The sequence below is a fragment of the Motacilla alba genome, chromosome 1 (assembly GCF_015832195.1).
Source record: "Motacilla alba alba isolate MOTALB_02 chromosome 1, Motacilla_alba_V1.0_pri, whole genome shotgun sequence".
NCBI classification, from domain to species: Eukaryota; Metazoa; Chordata; class Aves; order Passeriformes; family Motacillidae; genus Motacilla; species Motacilla alba.
In genome coordinates this window covers 89,941,834-89,958,125 of record NC_052016.1, presented here as the reverse complement: position 1 = coordinate 89,958,125, position 16,292 = coordinate 89,941,834, and the positions used below count along the sequence as shown (strand labels likewise).

Genomic DNA, 16,292 nt, shown 5'->3' with positions numbered 1-16,292 from the left:
ACACTAAAATAAATCAGAGCATTCCTAATTAGGTCTGGTTCAAATAACCCCTGTGTTTCCTAAAAATATGCTCAGTAACTGTTTGGTTATTTGTGCTGGCACAATGGTGAGTTAGTTCACTCACAATCAGAAAATAGGAAAGTCACTCACAGCTTTCTAATTCAATAGGATATTCTCTCAGGAATAAAATATTTCAGTTTGCAATTTGTATAAAAATATTTTTATATTTAAAAGCTATGAAAGGATTAAGTAAAAATAAAACATGGCTCATCCTGACTTTCACAAAAGCCAATGGCAAATGTTCCACACACTTAAGTAGAACTGGTTGGGTTTCCTAATGCATCAATAGCTGAATTTTGTATCTGTCTTCCACTGATAAAATGTTCACATTTTAAAAAAGCAAATGGGTCAAAAACCTGCAGCATGTGGAGTCTGAGATATTTTCCCTTTCAAAAAGGTTATCACTGACAGAAAAAAAAAAAAAAAAAAAAAAAAAGCTTTGGAAATAATCAGAAAGATAATATCAAACAAAAGTCAGAATTTTCATGAATGAAATCCTTACTCTTTGAAAGCCAGAAGAGTCTAAGGTTACCTCTCTAACTTATTAGTTCCTCCAATAAATAATAAACCTTTTCTAGGAAATCTGACATCTTTTTATAAGATACATATAATTTTGGCAGACAAAAGTGTTATCCAAGTATAATAAAATCTCTAGCTGATGACTGCTGTTGAAAGTCCACACACCAGATAAACATGGGCATTGCACAACCCTCATTTACTAGGAATGAGCCGGGCTGGATACTGCCAGCAGTGTCATGGTGCCCTAACACATGTGCCCAGGCAAGTTCCTCACAGTACCCAAGGCATCTAATACCTGTGAAGAGCAGTGTGTGAGCAGCCAGCTAGCCTACCTGCAGCCAGCTCTCCAAAAAGATGATCTCTTCTGAAAAATATAAGATTGCATTTGTCATGCACTGAACTTCTTAAAAAAATATGGCTCTGGGAGTTTCTTCTTAGAACTTGTTAACGCTGCATGTTAAGGTCCTTATGAATCTTCCAGTTTTTCCCACCATACATGGAAGATCCATTGTAAGCCAATCTCCCCACCACCTCAAATTAGCTTTTCCAGGTAAAACCATTCTCAAAGTCCCCAACTCTCCCATGATGTCTAGTACTTATCATCCATTACATACAGGGAACAGCTATTTGCTCTTCTGCTCGTCCCCTTCTGTCTTTGTCTCTATTCCTCTACGCCTTTTCCATCACGGCTTTGCTTGGGTATTGCTCTAATTTGTCTTCTAGGACAGATAAAGATGAAACATGATGTTGTAGGGAAGACACTGGAAGAACTTTAATGACATATCATAGCCTGAATTCACCACAGCTTTCCTGTGTGGCTGGAAGAGAGGCATTAATTTCAATGAAATCCAAATTTTACTGGAGTAACAGCAACCCCTACTCACTAACTTTCCCTCAAGGCCTTCTCCAGTGAATTTCCACATCTCTGAGGTTTCTTTCCTTTTCATCAGAACAGTCAGTGTACCCTGCAGCTGCTACAGGCAAGGGAGCTGGCTCTTACCTAATCCAGTGGGACAGGACCTTTTCATAGATCTCACTGTGATAATTTCAAACAGTTAAACTATTAGTAAATTCAACTTATAAATATGACCTGAGAGTAGGTAAGTATGTATAGAATTATTTGCATTTGATACATGCCCTTGTTCCCAGACCTCGAATTTCACTTTTCTTCTGAAGGTCTGATCCTGCAAATACTCAAATGCAAGAATAATTTAATATATGATCAACCATGACAGAATCTATGGGACTTTTCAAAGGATGCCTGGCAAAGGATTATGGCTGACCTGCACATGGTTGGATTGTGTGTAGGTAACACAAAGAAATATATACATTTCACATACTCAGCTACTGATACAGCTTTTAATGTGCTCTAGGAACTGAAGAGGTAAGCTTATACAGACTTCTCATTCTTTCAATAGACTGATAATTTCTCAGATGATCCACAAAGTACCAAATATGATCATCTGAATTAGCTAGCAGTTCAGGAATATTGATTTTAAATTGGCCTAGATAGGCTTCAACCTGAAATACATTAACTGTAATCTGCCTGCAATAGGCTACTAATAACCTGAAATCCCTAAGTTGGCATTTCATTGTTAATGAGCTAGACAGTGCATGTTTGGCATCCAGAAGTATCCTGGTGTTCCTAAATATCTTGTGATTTTTGTGTTGGCTCTGTTGGTTTTAAGATCATTAGGTACTGTAAACAACATACAAGCAAACACATTAACTACAATGTGCTAAGAAACAGTTCTAGCACACAGAGAAAATGACTGCCTTCAAGGCTAGAAAAAACCATCTCTGGCATGGAACAGTGACTGCTGGTCATGGAATTTTACAAAGTGTTTTAGTATCTGTCCCTTTTTCAACCACAAGAAGAGAGCAGACTTTCTAATGCATTTAACAGCAATGCCATTTTTAGGAATGTATTAAATAATTAACACTAGTGTACATGCTGTAATTTGCTAAATGCTTTTCAGCTGTACAGAGACACAGTTCTTTCCAAAACAAAACTAAAAATTAGCACCCAAATGCTAATTAGCAGGCTAGAAGACACATTCTTCTGACCTTCTGTCAGATAAAGCTTTCTTCACTGCTTGTGCTGCTTCCCTCTTTCTGTGGCTGACAGTTCAACCATTTAGCTTACCTCTTGTTTTCTACAGAAAATGAATTTGTTTTCTATGTCATAGCATTTTTCTCTTTCTAGCACTAGCACATTATATTTTTTAAAAAGTTTATATAATACTCTATTTGCATTTTTAATATGTTTCGTTTATTTTGAAAAAGAGCTGAGCCTGCACATTACTGATGCAGAAAGCATAGCAATGGAAAAACAAGCCCTTATTTGTCAGCTGAAATAATGCATGCATTCAACCAAAGTTTTCCTTTTAAATTAGAAATTAGAAAGTTAAATGTACATGCTAAAATAAGCTAAAACAAAAAGAGGAGGTGACCAGTGCACTAATCTCCATTTAGCTGGATGCCTAAACCTTCACATTGTTATTGTTTAGCTCTAGAAGAATACTTAGAAACTCAGGATTTAGCAGTAATTTAATTTCCAACTGAATCTTTGAATTAGGTAAGGGATAGAGAGCAAGTGATGAAGAGATATTTTTTTAAAAACTCTCCAGTGACCTTAAAAACTGCTGAATTTCATAGCAATCTTAGGTCAGTCATGTAGTCTTGATTATTTATTTAGCAATTCACATGTAAATGTGTAATTTACACATGAAATTCACATGAATTCGCAGTAATTTACATGAAATCCCTTGTCTTCAATAATATTTTAATGTTAATTTCATAGCTTGCATTCTTGTAAAATGTTGGAACTTATATCAAGTCATCTTCAAATGTTTGGCTTTTTGACAGGTTTGCACAAGTCCTCAATGAATATCATACACCTTCACATACATACATACAGGATACATATCCACGGAGATAATAGGTGGAAAGTTCACTAACATATGCACATGATTATATCAATTTATTTAAAATATTTATTTTAAGCAATTAAATAATGCTAGTATGCAGTGCAACAATTTCAGTGTAACAGTTCTTGCACTTTTACACTAAATGTGACAGAAGAGTAAAGCCCTGTTAATAAAATGCTTGGACCTAAGAAGACAGAAACAAAAAATTTTACTAGCTTGCTGATAGTTTGATTCAGAAGTCATGGGATACATACAAAGTCTGATTTTCAAAACCTGTGGGAAAGGCAGTGGAATAGGCAACTGTGATGAAGCTTTTGAGAGAGTAGTGCTTCCAGCTCTGCAGTCCATGTGGACTGAATCATCCTCCTTAGTGCATTGAAACAAAAACAAAAAAAACAAACAAACAAAAAAAAACCAAAAAAAAAAAAAAGAAGAGAAAAAAAGAGGAAAGAGGAAGGGAAATGGAAAAAGAAAAGCCAACCAGATAGCCCAAATGTCAGCACTTGTCTTGATTGTGCTCAGTACTGGTGGTTTTTACATCAGGCCACTTCTCTTCTATTGGGTACGTCCATTTTCCTCTTATGTAGCAAGGAAACATTTGGGCTTTCACTATGAAACAAAAGTGCGCCTTCACTAGTAACAAAACTAAATGCTACAGATTATTTACAAAAGCAAATAAAAAGGACCTTAAAAAAAAAAAAAGAAAAAATACATGGGAAAGAACATTCAGAAGTGGAGTCATTGCCAGGCAATGGCCAGAGACAAACCTAATTCTCTGGAACTCTTTACCTGGGCTTTGGACATGATTCTGTTAAGGCAAAAAAATGGCTTGAACCATTCATTTCATTGTAGTCTCTAAAAGGATTTTATAAAAAACCAGATTTCTCTTGCCAACTGCATTTGGTAAAAAAGCATAAGTGAAATCAAATGGATTTCTTGCAAGTTACAAATACATAGACTGAAACAGGCAACTTTTAGTCTCAAACTTCTTTCTTAAAATAAGTTTTGGGCTTAGACTCTTTGGTCTTGTAACATATTAAGAACATTAAGAGATCCATTTTCATAAAACTTTGTTTCTTGGATAAGAAGACACATTTAATTTTCATCCGACCCAATTCAGCAGCAGCTAGGGCAGAAGAAAATCCTATATTCCAGAGGGCTTCCCAGTTGCTTCAGCCTCATAATTTTTCCCCCAACTGGCCTCCAAGCCCCTGCTGACAATGCTGGCTTTGCTCATGCTGAAAACTAGTGCAGGGCAGGGGATGTCTGATGGGTGCATAGAATTAAAAACCCCTTTTCCTATAAAATGCTGTTTTTCCAAATAGTGTTGTTCCCATCTGTGTAACAGTTTCTTTTATGCATGTTTAAAAATAATCTGAAAAGACTTTGTACCTAGTCACTAATTAACTATAACTAGGCTTATATATCTACCTCTAATTACTGCATGATTAAAATAATAATGGTAGGCTTTTTTGACTAATCAAAGAAAAATGAATGTTTAACTGAACATTTCACAAATGTTTTGTATCAATCAGCAAATAAAAAACACTTGAATTTTTATTGCAGTATTTACTTGTGTTACTGAGAGCTCGTTAAGGCACCAATGAATATAACAAACTCATTTATGTACAGCATATTTGCTCTCACTAGGATGGAAGTGTGCACAGGAAAACAGAAAATGTTCTCTGGGATGTCTTAATAAAAAATATGTAAATAGTTAGGAAAACAAAACAGCAGCATATCACAGCAGCAAACTTCTAAAAGAAACCTAAGTTGTTGCTGGTCGGTTTTTCCCCTATTTAAATAGACAGGTGAAAATTCCCCTTTAGGACAGGGCATGCAGAGCATGCATGGTTTCTGGAAGAAAATTATTGTACAGGCTGGCTTCCAAAAATATTGTGGCTATAATGCAAAATTAGATAGCAAGTATGTGAATAACAAAAGCTGAAATCCCTAAAAATAATTAGATTAATTTGATAATTGTTTGAATGCAAGATAAATATTGTCGCTTTAATTTGTGCTCTGACCACTGAGGATGCAGTTTTTTTATGAACAGCTTTCCAATAGCACCTGGATCTATGCAGTGACTTCTCTGAGGTTGCTGGATAATTTGGCAGATTATATTTCAGATGGATTAAACCCCCAGCCCAGCTCATCAGCCACCCACAGTAAACAAGTGTTTATACAGGGAAAAACATAAAGGGAGAGAAAGTAAATAAAGGTGAAAAGACAGATTTTCTACTGGCATAAAGTACAGCTTCTCTTCCCTTTCTTATTTTTCTTAGAGATGCTCAGATTCCTATGTAATTGCATTCTTTTTAGTGCTGGAGAGCTAAAAAATCACAGCACAGGAACCAGACTTGCAATTACAACATGAGCAGGTGTGGCATTGAGGTGTTCAGACTCCTTACCTAACAATCTCTCAAAAAAAATGCAATTTAACTCTAGAAAGACGTACCACTTAATGCATATGGTAACCTGCAGTATGGTTCAGATAATCTATCTGAAATCTGAAGTGGTAGATAAGACCTCCATTTGTCACATCTTCCCCTGCAGATATGTGAAGAAAAAAACAGAACTCACCATTATTCACCAGGACATGGAGTGGACAATTCTTTGCTCTAAACTGCTGCACAAATTGCCGTATAGACTTCATGGAAGCCAAATCACAGTATAAAAACTCCACTGGGAGAGGAGATAAAAAGAAAGAGAGTTAAGTCAGTTACAGTGATATAAAAACACACAGACATCAACAAGGACTCCTGTGATAACATCACTAGTAGAGTAAAAGTTTTAAAAAGAAAACAGATTTTTCAAAGTCCTGGGTGAAGCTGGTCTCAGGTTCTTTCTTTCTCCTTCTTCCCTTCATTTCTATTTTTAAACTATTGATTCTTCACAGAGCAAATATGGGAAAAGTGGCTGTCAGGAGGTGAAGGAGAGCATCAAATGAAGCAAATATGCATCAGTCCTACTGTTTTTACTACTGCTGCCATTTAAGAAGAGGAGCTACAGTGCTGCAGCACTGAGATGATCCGGATATGGCAGCTGGAAATCAAATGGGGAGAGGAGAAGGCACATCAGACACTGCAAGGTTTCCCTGTACTCCTGATGCAAATATGCTGTCCTTTGTTTTTCCCCAAGATTACATGCTAAGTAGATGTGGCTGGAATAGTTTATAAAACACAGCTTTATTGCCAGTAGAGAGACGAGCAGCAGCACACCCCGAACACAGCAACTCCACTGATCACTAAAAGCAAATAGAACATCATAAGTAATGCTGTGGCTTCTATGGCATTCAGGGACATTTGGTACCCAGGTCACCTAGCTTGAAAATGCCATTTAAATGTGGGTAAGAGTCGTGCTGGCCCTTGGCTTTGGCAGTGGCAGTGTGATTTGAGAGGAACATAGCTCTCACAAATATTGTGGGTGGCATCCTGCGTACGCTGCTGATGCCAGTCAAAGGGCAGGGTGGCAGGGGGCTGGAAATCCAGCTGCACCAACAAGATTGCTCAAGGGGCAGGGTGTCAGTCTCAAAATATATTTGATACCAGTATGTCTTTATTGCCAAGAAACCACATATCAAACAGGCATCCGTTCTTTTGTCCAAAGTGTTAGTCAGCCATTGACCTGCACTAGAATGCTAAGAAATTATTTAATCAAAATAAAAAATATTACTTAAATCCCCCAGTGGCTTTAAACCCATCAGGTCTTAAAATTCTCCTACTGCAGTTGTTCAGTTTTCAAAGCCAGGCTCTCACAGCACTGCCTCATTGATTGCCTTGCCTTGCATGAAGCTATAACCAGAGTTATGAAATGAAAAGAAGCACTGCCCCCTGCCAACAGCAGTAGCTGTCCCCACGCAAACAATTCAAATTCTTTAGAAGCTCTGCAAAGGGAAAAAGAAAGAAAATTATGACCTTGTCCAACTGTTTTAGCCTTTTAAAAAGTATATATTGCATGCCAGGCTTTTGGTTTGTTTCAGCATTGACTATGTTTTAAGGAACACTATATGATGCTCTACCACAGATATTAGTCTCTCTTCTGGTTTCCTACTTGTCACCGTGGGAGCCAACTGTTGTCAACTCCACCCTGCCAAGACACTAGGGCTCTGAGGTGAATTTGCTTGAACCTCTCCATAAAGTGACTTTTCCAAGGAAGAGCAAAAGATGTTTCAAATTGAGAAAGTCAAACAATACTGAGCAACCTTCCGTGACTAGGTCCATCAGAGAGGAAGGCAAAGGCTGTACAAAGCATCTCCCCTTGTTCACTTTGTCCTTGCAGGGTGAGCTCTTATCGGCCTGTTTCGTTTCAGTGAGCTCCCAGATTTCCCAGGCTGTGGCAACCTCTGCACAGATGCTCCGTCTCCAGGATGGTTTTGACCACCACAGCAAAGGATTGGGGTTTCAGAGGCTCACCACGTTTTCCCCCCTCCCTGCTGTCCTCCCTCCTCCTGGCTCCAGGGCTGCTACCCTGTGCTCCATAGGAAGGAGCAGCCACCCCCTTCCTTGCACATGGGTTCCCCCACCTCTTCTTATGAAAAAATCAGCCTTTGAAAGAAGGGGAAATTAAAGAGATACAGTTCTTCAAAAATGCCTCGCTGAGAGGAGGATTAAACCATGGGATAAATAGGCTCCAGGGCAGGCTGTAATAGGAGACCTTTCCTTTTACTCTCTTCCCTGGTCCATCAGGGATGTTCATCCTGTCCCTACAAAGGCTCTGAGCTAAAATGCCTCTTTATGGCATGTCACTACAGTAAGAGATTAGGAAGGCCTGCAGGCACAACAACAAGATAAATAAAAAAAGATATTCACAACTGTGATTTAATTTCTTTCCAGGAGAAGAGTTTCTTTAGTTCCCTTAATATGAAGCTTTAACAATCCTTATCTGTTTGGAACCTAGACAGTATTAGTCCTCTGAAATTGTCGTAGTGAATGTATATAAATTATTCAGTGGCCTTTTTTCATTAAAAAACAAACAAGAATTCTTAGATTCCACTTATAAGATAGTGTAAATACACTTTTTTCAAAGTGGCTCTAAAGTAATACCATTTCAACAACACTGTTCCATGAATAGAAGTGGACAATTTTCTTGATCTCTCTGCAGACCTTTAGGTGCTCAGCAATTTTCCTTAATTTCACTGAAGCCCTGCAACTGGAGATGGTAAGGAAATGGAGAAGTTATTAACTTCTGTCAGTGTTGCTCAGGCCATTCCTCCTGTGGCCTAGCTGCTGTATAAAACCACATGAATGGCACTGTAATTGCTCAGATATCCAAAACCTGGTCATAATAAATTATTAATAATTAGTGCAACAATGAGTGGAGTGAAGACCTGGATGAAGATTTATGCTGACTCTGCTGTTGTTATACTTCATTAAGCAGCTCATCAAGGAAAGAGATTAGGGAAAGCATGACCCGCTTCTTAGGAGGCAGTCACACTACCAAAGGAAGAGTCACTTTCAATACAAAGATATTTATCCTGATACAGGAGGCATTAGGCCTTCATTAGCTGTGGTATTTTGCGGCACAGTGCAGGCTCCAGCCACTTCTCCATCACTAGTATGGACTCTGACAACATTACTGACTCTATTGCCACTACATATGCAAGAAAAGCCGACCTCTGAAGACATCCACTAAGCTCAATTTTAATCTCTTTCCTTATCTGACCTTGCATTGCCAACAAGAATGGTGGTTAGATAATGGTGCCAAAAGAGTGCTTTTTAGCTTGACCAACAAAGTCTGATCCTTCCTGATAATTAAGTTTTTGCTGCAGCTGTCTGATCTCCCCTCCCTTAATTTTTCAGTTCTGCACAACAAATGCTGTCGTCCATTATGACTGTACAGTGCCCAGACTAATGGCACACTAGGCCAAGGCTATCATTACTAAACTTATTTACTTGCTTACTTGGGAAGCATGTCATCACATTCCGTGTTTGTAAAGCATGTGCCACCAAAAGATCAGAACATGTTTTGGAAAGGAAAACAAACAAACCAACCCCCAAACTTTTCTTTCTGCTCTCAGGGCCAGAGCCCTCGTTGGTGATTATTCGTGCGTGGCAGCTCTTTGCCAGGGAGGCGGATCCGCTGGCGCAGCACCGCGCTGACCGAGGTGCCGCTCCCCTCGAGAAACTCTGCCAAAATGTGGCTCCGAGCCGTGTGCTGACTGACTCATAGGCAGGGCCTTGAGCAGAAACTGAGTTTCTTCTTCGTCCCATGGTGGCTTTTTTCTATCAGTGTACTGGAGAATTACAAATTGAGAAGCTAAGAACAATGGTAAGTCTTTAGACTATTTTGAAGCGTGCACAAATATACTAAGCCAAACAATTTTTTCAATGCCTTATTTAATAAAGACCAGTGTTTTAATAACGTGAGCAAATGGCCAAACTGGATTGTGAACTAGGAATTTAACCAGATTTACTTCAGGGAAGAAAGAATGCCAATGCTTTTCCACATAGGATAGGTATGAGCAAAAAGAAGATGTGCATCAACAGCAAGAAATCTGAAACATTCCAAAATTCTTGTCTTTTAAGACAATAGTGGCCTTTCTACTTTAGAGTATAAGAATCTAATAAGTTTTCAAAACTACCTAGTTCTTGTCATTTTCTATATGCTATTAAGTACAAAAATAGAGAGTAGAAGATACAAACAGAATAAGCTACATACAGAATATCTGCAGCTAATGCTACTGAAATACTCAAATTTCTAACTCTACCCCATTTTATCTCTCCTTTTCATGTACTGCTTTCTTTCAGGTACTTCTGTAGTGACAGACATGCCCATATTTCTTTCTTCACACATGCTGGATGTGTCCCATGTTCTTATCTAAATATTTTTTCCAATGAAAGTAAGTACATCCATAATTGTCAGACACTGGCTAAAATTTTCAGTCTTAAAAATATTTTTCTATTCTTTTATTGTAATTTTATGACTCAGTTGTCAGTGGGTTATTAGCAAATGAAATACAGATGGAGCAAAATTTCCCAAAAGACAGCCAGAATTACTTGTGCTATTAACCACATATGAATAGATATGTATATGATGGTGCTACAATTGCTGCTTTCTCTAATTCCTTTCTTTCAAACATGTATCTGCCCGATGGAGCAACTTTTCAGCCACAGGGAAGTCAACACAATGTTTTCTGGCTGCACCTCATGAGGCCCATACAGACCCCACAAAACCGCGCTGGCTGCCACGTGTGACACCACGGAGCACATGTGCAGTGCTTGTTCCGGCGTTTTACTCCTCTTTCTTGCTTGGTCATGGTAACTAAAAGGAGAGAGCCTGAATGAGTGGCATCTGGAAGCTCCTGGAGAGCTTTCTGACACCCTGAGCTCCACAAAATCCAGGAGGAGGCCCAGTGTTACGAGAGCCTGACACAGCCCCTGAGTGCTCACACTCCCCTGAGCTTCCCCTTCAGGGTCAACTTCCCCATTTCTGTCCTTTTGCGTCTTCACACTATTACCACCTCTTTCCTCACATCCAGTGTTCCCTCCTTTGCTTTCCACACCAGCATAGTTCACTGTGACTGTACATTTCCTCTGTGTCTGTATCGTAGGGCATAAAAAGCATGAAATGTAAATTTCAGTTTGGTATGGAAAGAAAATTCAGAAGTAAAAAAGAATGGACAGGTATTTCAGTAAGGGACTGTAACTTCTGAGATGTTTACTGATCATCTGAACACAGGAAAATGCAATGTTATGATTCCCTCAAAGACTACACCACTTAGGCATAGTTTAGATCAGATTAAGATGAGATAAGGCCACCTACCAACTACCATTTTTCATGCGTTCAGCTCTAACTCACCATGTTGAAATTTTTATGGACAGCTACAGCTCTGCTTCAGCAGAAATAATAAGTCAAAGTCTACTTGGTTTTAGTACTTATGCCACAGCAGTTTTCTATTATGCTTTCAATGTCTTTGTGTTAAAAACACGCAGGGGATACATTCTAAGGAAAGCTGCAAGTCTGCCCAGAAATATGGGGAGCTGAGGACTACAGAAAGTATTGCTTTGCCTGTTCCTACTTGCCACCCATCTATCCAGTGTCTGAAGACAGCAGAAGGAAGAGTTACTTCTTCAGCAAGGAACAAGGACTGCTTCCTAGACAAGATAATAAAAAATGGTGTTCATTTTAGTCAGGTATTCATCTTCAAAAATGGATCTCACAGGTACATGGCATTCTGGTTTCTGTATGTCCACAGAGGGGTTATACTTTGGCATCTGCACAGCAGCAAGAAGAAATGCTATCCTGCTCATAAACAACTGAGAATCTGAAACAACAACTTAAACAACATGATTCTGAGAATCTGGACAGTGCCATGGAGATGTTTGTCAGAAAGGACCCTTGACGAGTCGAAAACCTACCATTTGCTACATGCTGCACTTCAGAGCTAGGGAAGCTCTGTCAGCAAGGTGACAAGTGAAAATGAAGTGGAGCAAACCTCAGGAAATAAAGAGCATGAGCTGTGAGGAGAAGAAGACATAAAGTAGTATTGACTGGAGTCTACTTTCCTTTTTTCATCACTCTGTCTTTGCTGCAAGTGGAAAATGCAAAAGTGGTTCTACACTGCTAGCACAAACTTGTGGTTTATCATTCTGCCAGCTGGGTATGTGAAGCAGCACACAAAGTCCCCATCTACAAAACATAACTCTTGTTAACAGAATTTTCCTACATTGTCTGGGGCTCACACAAGGGCTGTGATGCAAGTTCTGCTCAGACATGCATGATGACAGAACACTGCATGCTATTCAGGACCATAAAATGCTTACTGTAAAAGGACTTCTCAGTAAACAAAACCAAACAAAATCCTTCAGGTAAACCAGCCATGCTCCAACCAACTGCATATTGAGCACAATGAGAAGCAGCTAACATAAATTCAACAGTGTCTCCTGATTATGCCATGCTCCTGCCTTCATGCACTTGGTGGCCTCTATGGCCTCTACACCACAAGCACTATGTAATCTCCTCCATTCTGTGTTAGCAGCCAAGATTCACAGGGGTGAAACAGTAAATTGATTAGCACACAGAAAATCCTAGTATGTGCAATCCTACCCATGATACTGGGCGATGCTTAATTCCAGTCATGGTTATGGTGGCAATTTGCAGAATTTTAGCTCCTAATCCTTCAAATTATTATAAACATGTACATGTGACCTTGGACCAACGCATGCTGGCCATTTTATAAGTTCTTCCCAGTATTATTCTCTGTATTTTATTAGCCTGAATAACTTTGTGGCCCTTTATCAGACCACTGATCTTTCACAGACTGTTAACAGAAATTATAAAGCATGGGTAACTCTAGAGCAGCTTTACTGTTCAAGCTGACACTTGTGATATAACACTGAAGAAGAAGACAAATGGAAGACATCCATCTGTCAAAGCATGTGAGTGCAGTGGCACAGATCAGCATAGTGAGCATATTTAAAGATATACCATTTGAGTACTTTTTATATTAAAAGATAAGCTCACAATTTAAGGCAGCCTAATTTGTCTACAGCCTTTCAGCAGGCAAGCAAGAGCACCCAAATTCAGTTGCTTCTTCTCTGACTCATCCATTCTAGCACCTCTAAGTTTAAAGGCAGTATAAAGAGATGAACTTCCTGTGCCTAATGTCAGCCTTTGTAAACAGCCTCCATATGTCATCCTCCAGCCAGTTCAGGGAAACAAGAGCTCTGTATCAGTCTTACAGCATAAAGAGAAATAACATTAGGCAAATATTGGAAATTCATGAGGGTTTTTTTTTTTTCTATTGTTGTTGTTTCTTTATGAAAGTTTGCACTTTTTCTGCTCAAAGAGCTACTACAAAATAAAGGCACTTTGTAGTGCCATTTCTTAACCATAGGGTTTTACCCCATTGTACTAAGAGAAATGGGAGAAAACATCTTCATCTGGGAGCTGTTTTCTTTCTCAGAGGTGGAAGAGTAAAATAAAGAAACGAGTTGGCTTTCAGAAACTGAACAGTCTCCTTATCTGCTTCTAGCTTCCACAAGAGAAGTGTGTGGCCTAGTACAGTGATCCTTTAACTTGTTATATTCAAGAAACACCCCAGTAGCTCTTGTGGACTGTTAATCAAAATGGACAAAATTTAAGGAAAAGAACAATATTCCAGTTCCATCACTACCAGCAGCTCCCATTACTGCTAAAATGTCAGCTCATCACAGGAAAGACTCCTGAACAGCCTCACAAAAGCACATTGCCAGAGTGCTTGGCCCTAACAGCAATGCAAAAGCAGTACAAAAGCAGTCCATCTAAAGCAACACAAATGCCCAAGTGTGACTCTGCTGGTTGCAACACCAGGTGGGATGTAATTTAGACATGCTATCATTTTAGCACCGTTCATACAGGCATGGCATGCTCTAGGTTTTCCAAACATGCAAGCAGTGCTTTTCTGTATATTATCTCACATTTTCTGTTCGGTGGGGCCAGAGCTTGAAAAGAAGTAAGCTGCCATCAGTTTGTCAGAAAAGTAACCTAGGGAGGTGGTGGCAGCAGTGGGATCTACAACCACCTCTCAGATCTACAACCACCTCTCAGAGTGAGAAAGGTTATCTCAGCTTCCCATGGGTAAAATTTCCTCCAGATTATTCACTGGAGAGGCTTAGCTTTTTTAGAATAGCAAATACACAACAGTAGAAACATATAAAGTTTCCTCACATGCTTCCTTCTCATGGGTTCAGGTGCTCATCACCCAGCTTTCTGACTGTAGGGAGAGATAGTCCTCTGTTATCCTCCCCTGTTGCTATGAGAAGACTTTGTTTTCACCCCTCTGAAGAACTGTTTCAGAAGCTCCTTCTGTCACCATTTTGAGTATCTGTGGGTGTGCCTTCACATGAGCTGAAAGGAAATATGACTTTGGCTCTTCATAGGACCATTTAGAGCCCTGTGAAGAAATGGTGGGAAAATGCCATGACCACATTAATTTCAGTCTGAGCCTGATATTCAGAAGGAAAAAAAAAAGTGTTGCAGTGAAAATGCTTCTCATATCTATTTCTGAGGATTGAGGAAGGCAGCCTTCCTCCTGTTGACAGCTAAGCATGCTTTCTTTCCTCCAGAAAGATCAAAACCAAAAAGACATGCCCAGGTAAAATCTCTCTGCTTCACAGGGACGGAAGAGCTCACAGGTTCTGAGATTCATCATACATGGATAGAAGAGAAGATGGTTTAGAATACCTTCTTTACTATTATTACCCTCATTGCAGGGGGATTGGTCTGGATGATCTTTAAGAATCTCTTCCAACCCAAACTATTCTCTGATTCTGTATACTTCTAGACATACTTTCCTCTTGCTCCCTGGTGAACAGATTTTTATATTAAATTTCATTGCAGTATTTTGTGAGTTGTAGATATGGGTTTTTTTTCTTCTCAGGTGGCATTTACTGCTTGGAATGGCTTAACTCTACACTGTGACTTCTATCTCATTTAAAACCTAAAAATACATGGCACATATGCGATGCACACAACACATTGTCCTCTATTGACACTCTCTGTCGGGACTGAAACTCAAGTGAAGAGCTTTTTGGATGTAATACAGAGTCAAGCTGTTAATGAAGATAAAAGTCAGCAAGGCTTATACAAGATGACAAAAAGAGAATGTACTTCAGCGAAAGCTAGGAGCATGATTCTTCCTAGAGATTATGCTGAGTCCTCAACTGATTTAAACTGGTGTACTTTTGCCAAGTATATGGAGCTGTCATTTGTTTCCAGTTTCTCAGCTCTGGATTTGCACATTCCCAATGCATCTTGGGTTGCAAAGCTTTAAAGTTAAAATATCACATCACTCATATAAGGATACACAAAAGCATATGAAAGAGAGATGGCAAAATAGGTCCAGAGACGTTTTGTTGGTAGTCTTTTCCTTCAGAATATTTTATTAGATGAGTATCCTGACTAAAGCAAGCACCAGCACTCATCTTGAGCTGTTTCTGTCTCAACTTGCAGAATTTTTTTTCTACATGAACAGCTTACTTTTCACAAGAAATTTAAATTTATTTATTTATTCAAAATGTGTTCTCCAAGCTAGCCAAATCCTTCCAAATTCAATCCAGCTTCAAATTAGATATCTTGCTCATATCTGTACACCCCTAAATCTTGCTTCCTTCAACCTCCCTAATTAATTTAACTTTTAGTGTGAAAGAAGCCCTCACATTCCCAATGCATACATTTTTGGAGGGAGAATCAACACGAGCTTCAATGAAAAACAGGCTGTTCAGAAAGTGAGAGGTTTGCTAAAACAGGGCCCTAATTACAGACACTCATAGAGCCTTAACATTTGTAGAACTGACTTTTTGTTTTAGTTGCTACAATAACAAATCTCCAAATCCAATAAGACTGCTTATGGACTGCAATGGCTTAGTGCTGATGATACCCCAGTTCCCACAGTAGGACTGAGCTGGGCCACTTGGTCATTGGTGGTGCAGGTCTGGCTTCTGTCATGGACACAATTGTCAAGAGATGTGAACTGACTCGTAACCTTCAGTCCTGTAAATTTTTTCTAAATTTAATTTTTTTAAAGTTTAATTTAAAAATTTAAATCCCGTAACCCGCTATTCTAGATTTAACTATCAAATATTTCAGTCAAAATTCAGAATGCAACCCGCATGTCCTATTCTGTCATGCAGGAGCTTCTTTCCATAAGCCAATATCAAGTATATACTTGGAGATCTGAAATAAATCACTTCTGGTAGGACGTTTGTTAGTCTGTCTAGATATTTCATAGATAACATCAAATTTTGATTCCTGGCCAGACTTTAATACCAGAGAATCATTATGTGATGGCAACACAGATCT

The 16,292-nt window shown here is 39.0% G+C and overlaps 1 protein-coding gene across 1 annotated transcript in view; it reads right to left on the bottom strand.

The window, feature by feature from the left end:
• The window catches only part of DHRSX (dehydrogenase/reductase X-linked), a 164,384-nt gene that overhangs the window by 53,844 nt on the left and 94,248 nt on the right, over positions 1 to 16,292 (bottom strand). The window contains exon 4 of the mRNA XM_038156179.1: positions 6,093 to 6,194. Within this exon, the coding sequence (XP_038012107.1) occupies positions 6,093 to 6,194 (102 nt within the window). The remainder of the gene's footprint in view (positions 1 to 6,092; positions 6,195 to 16,292) is intronic.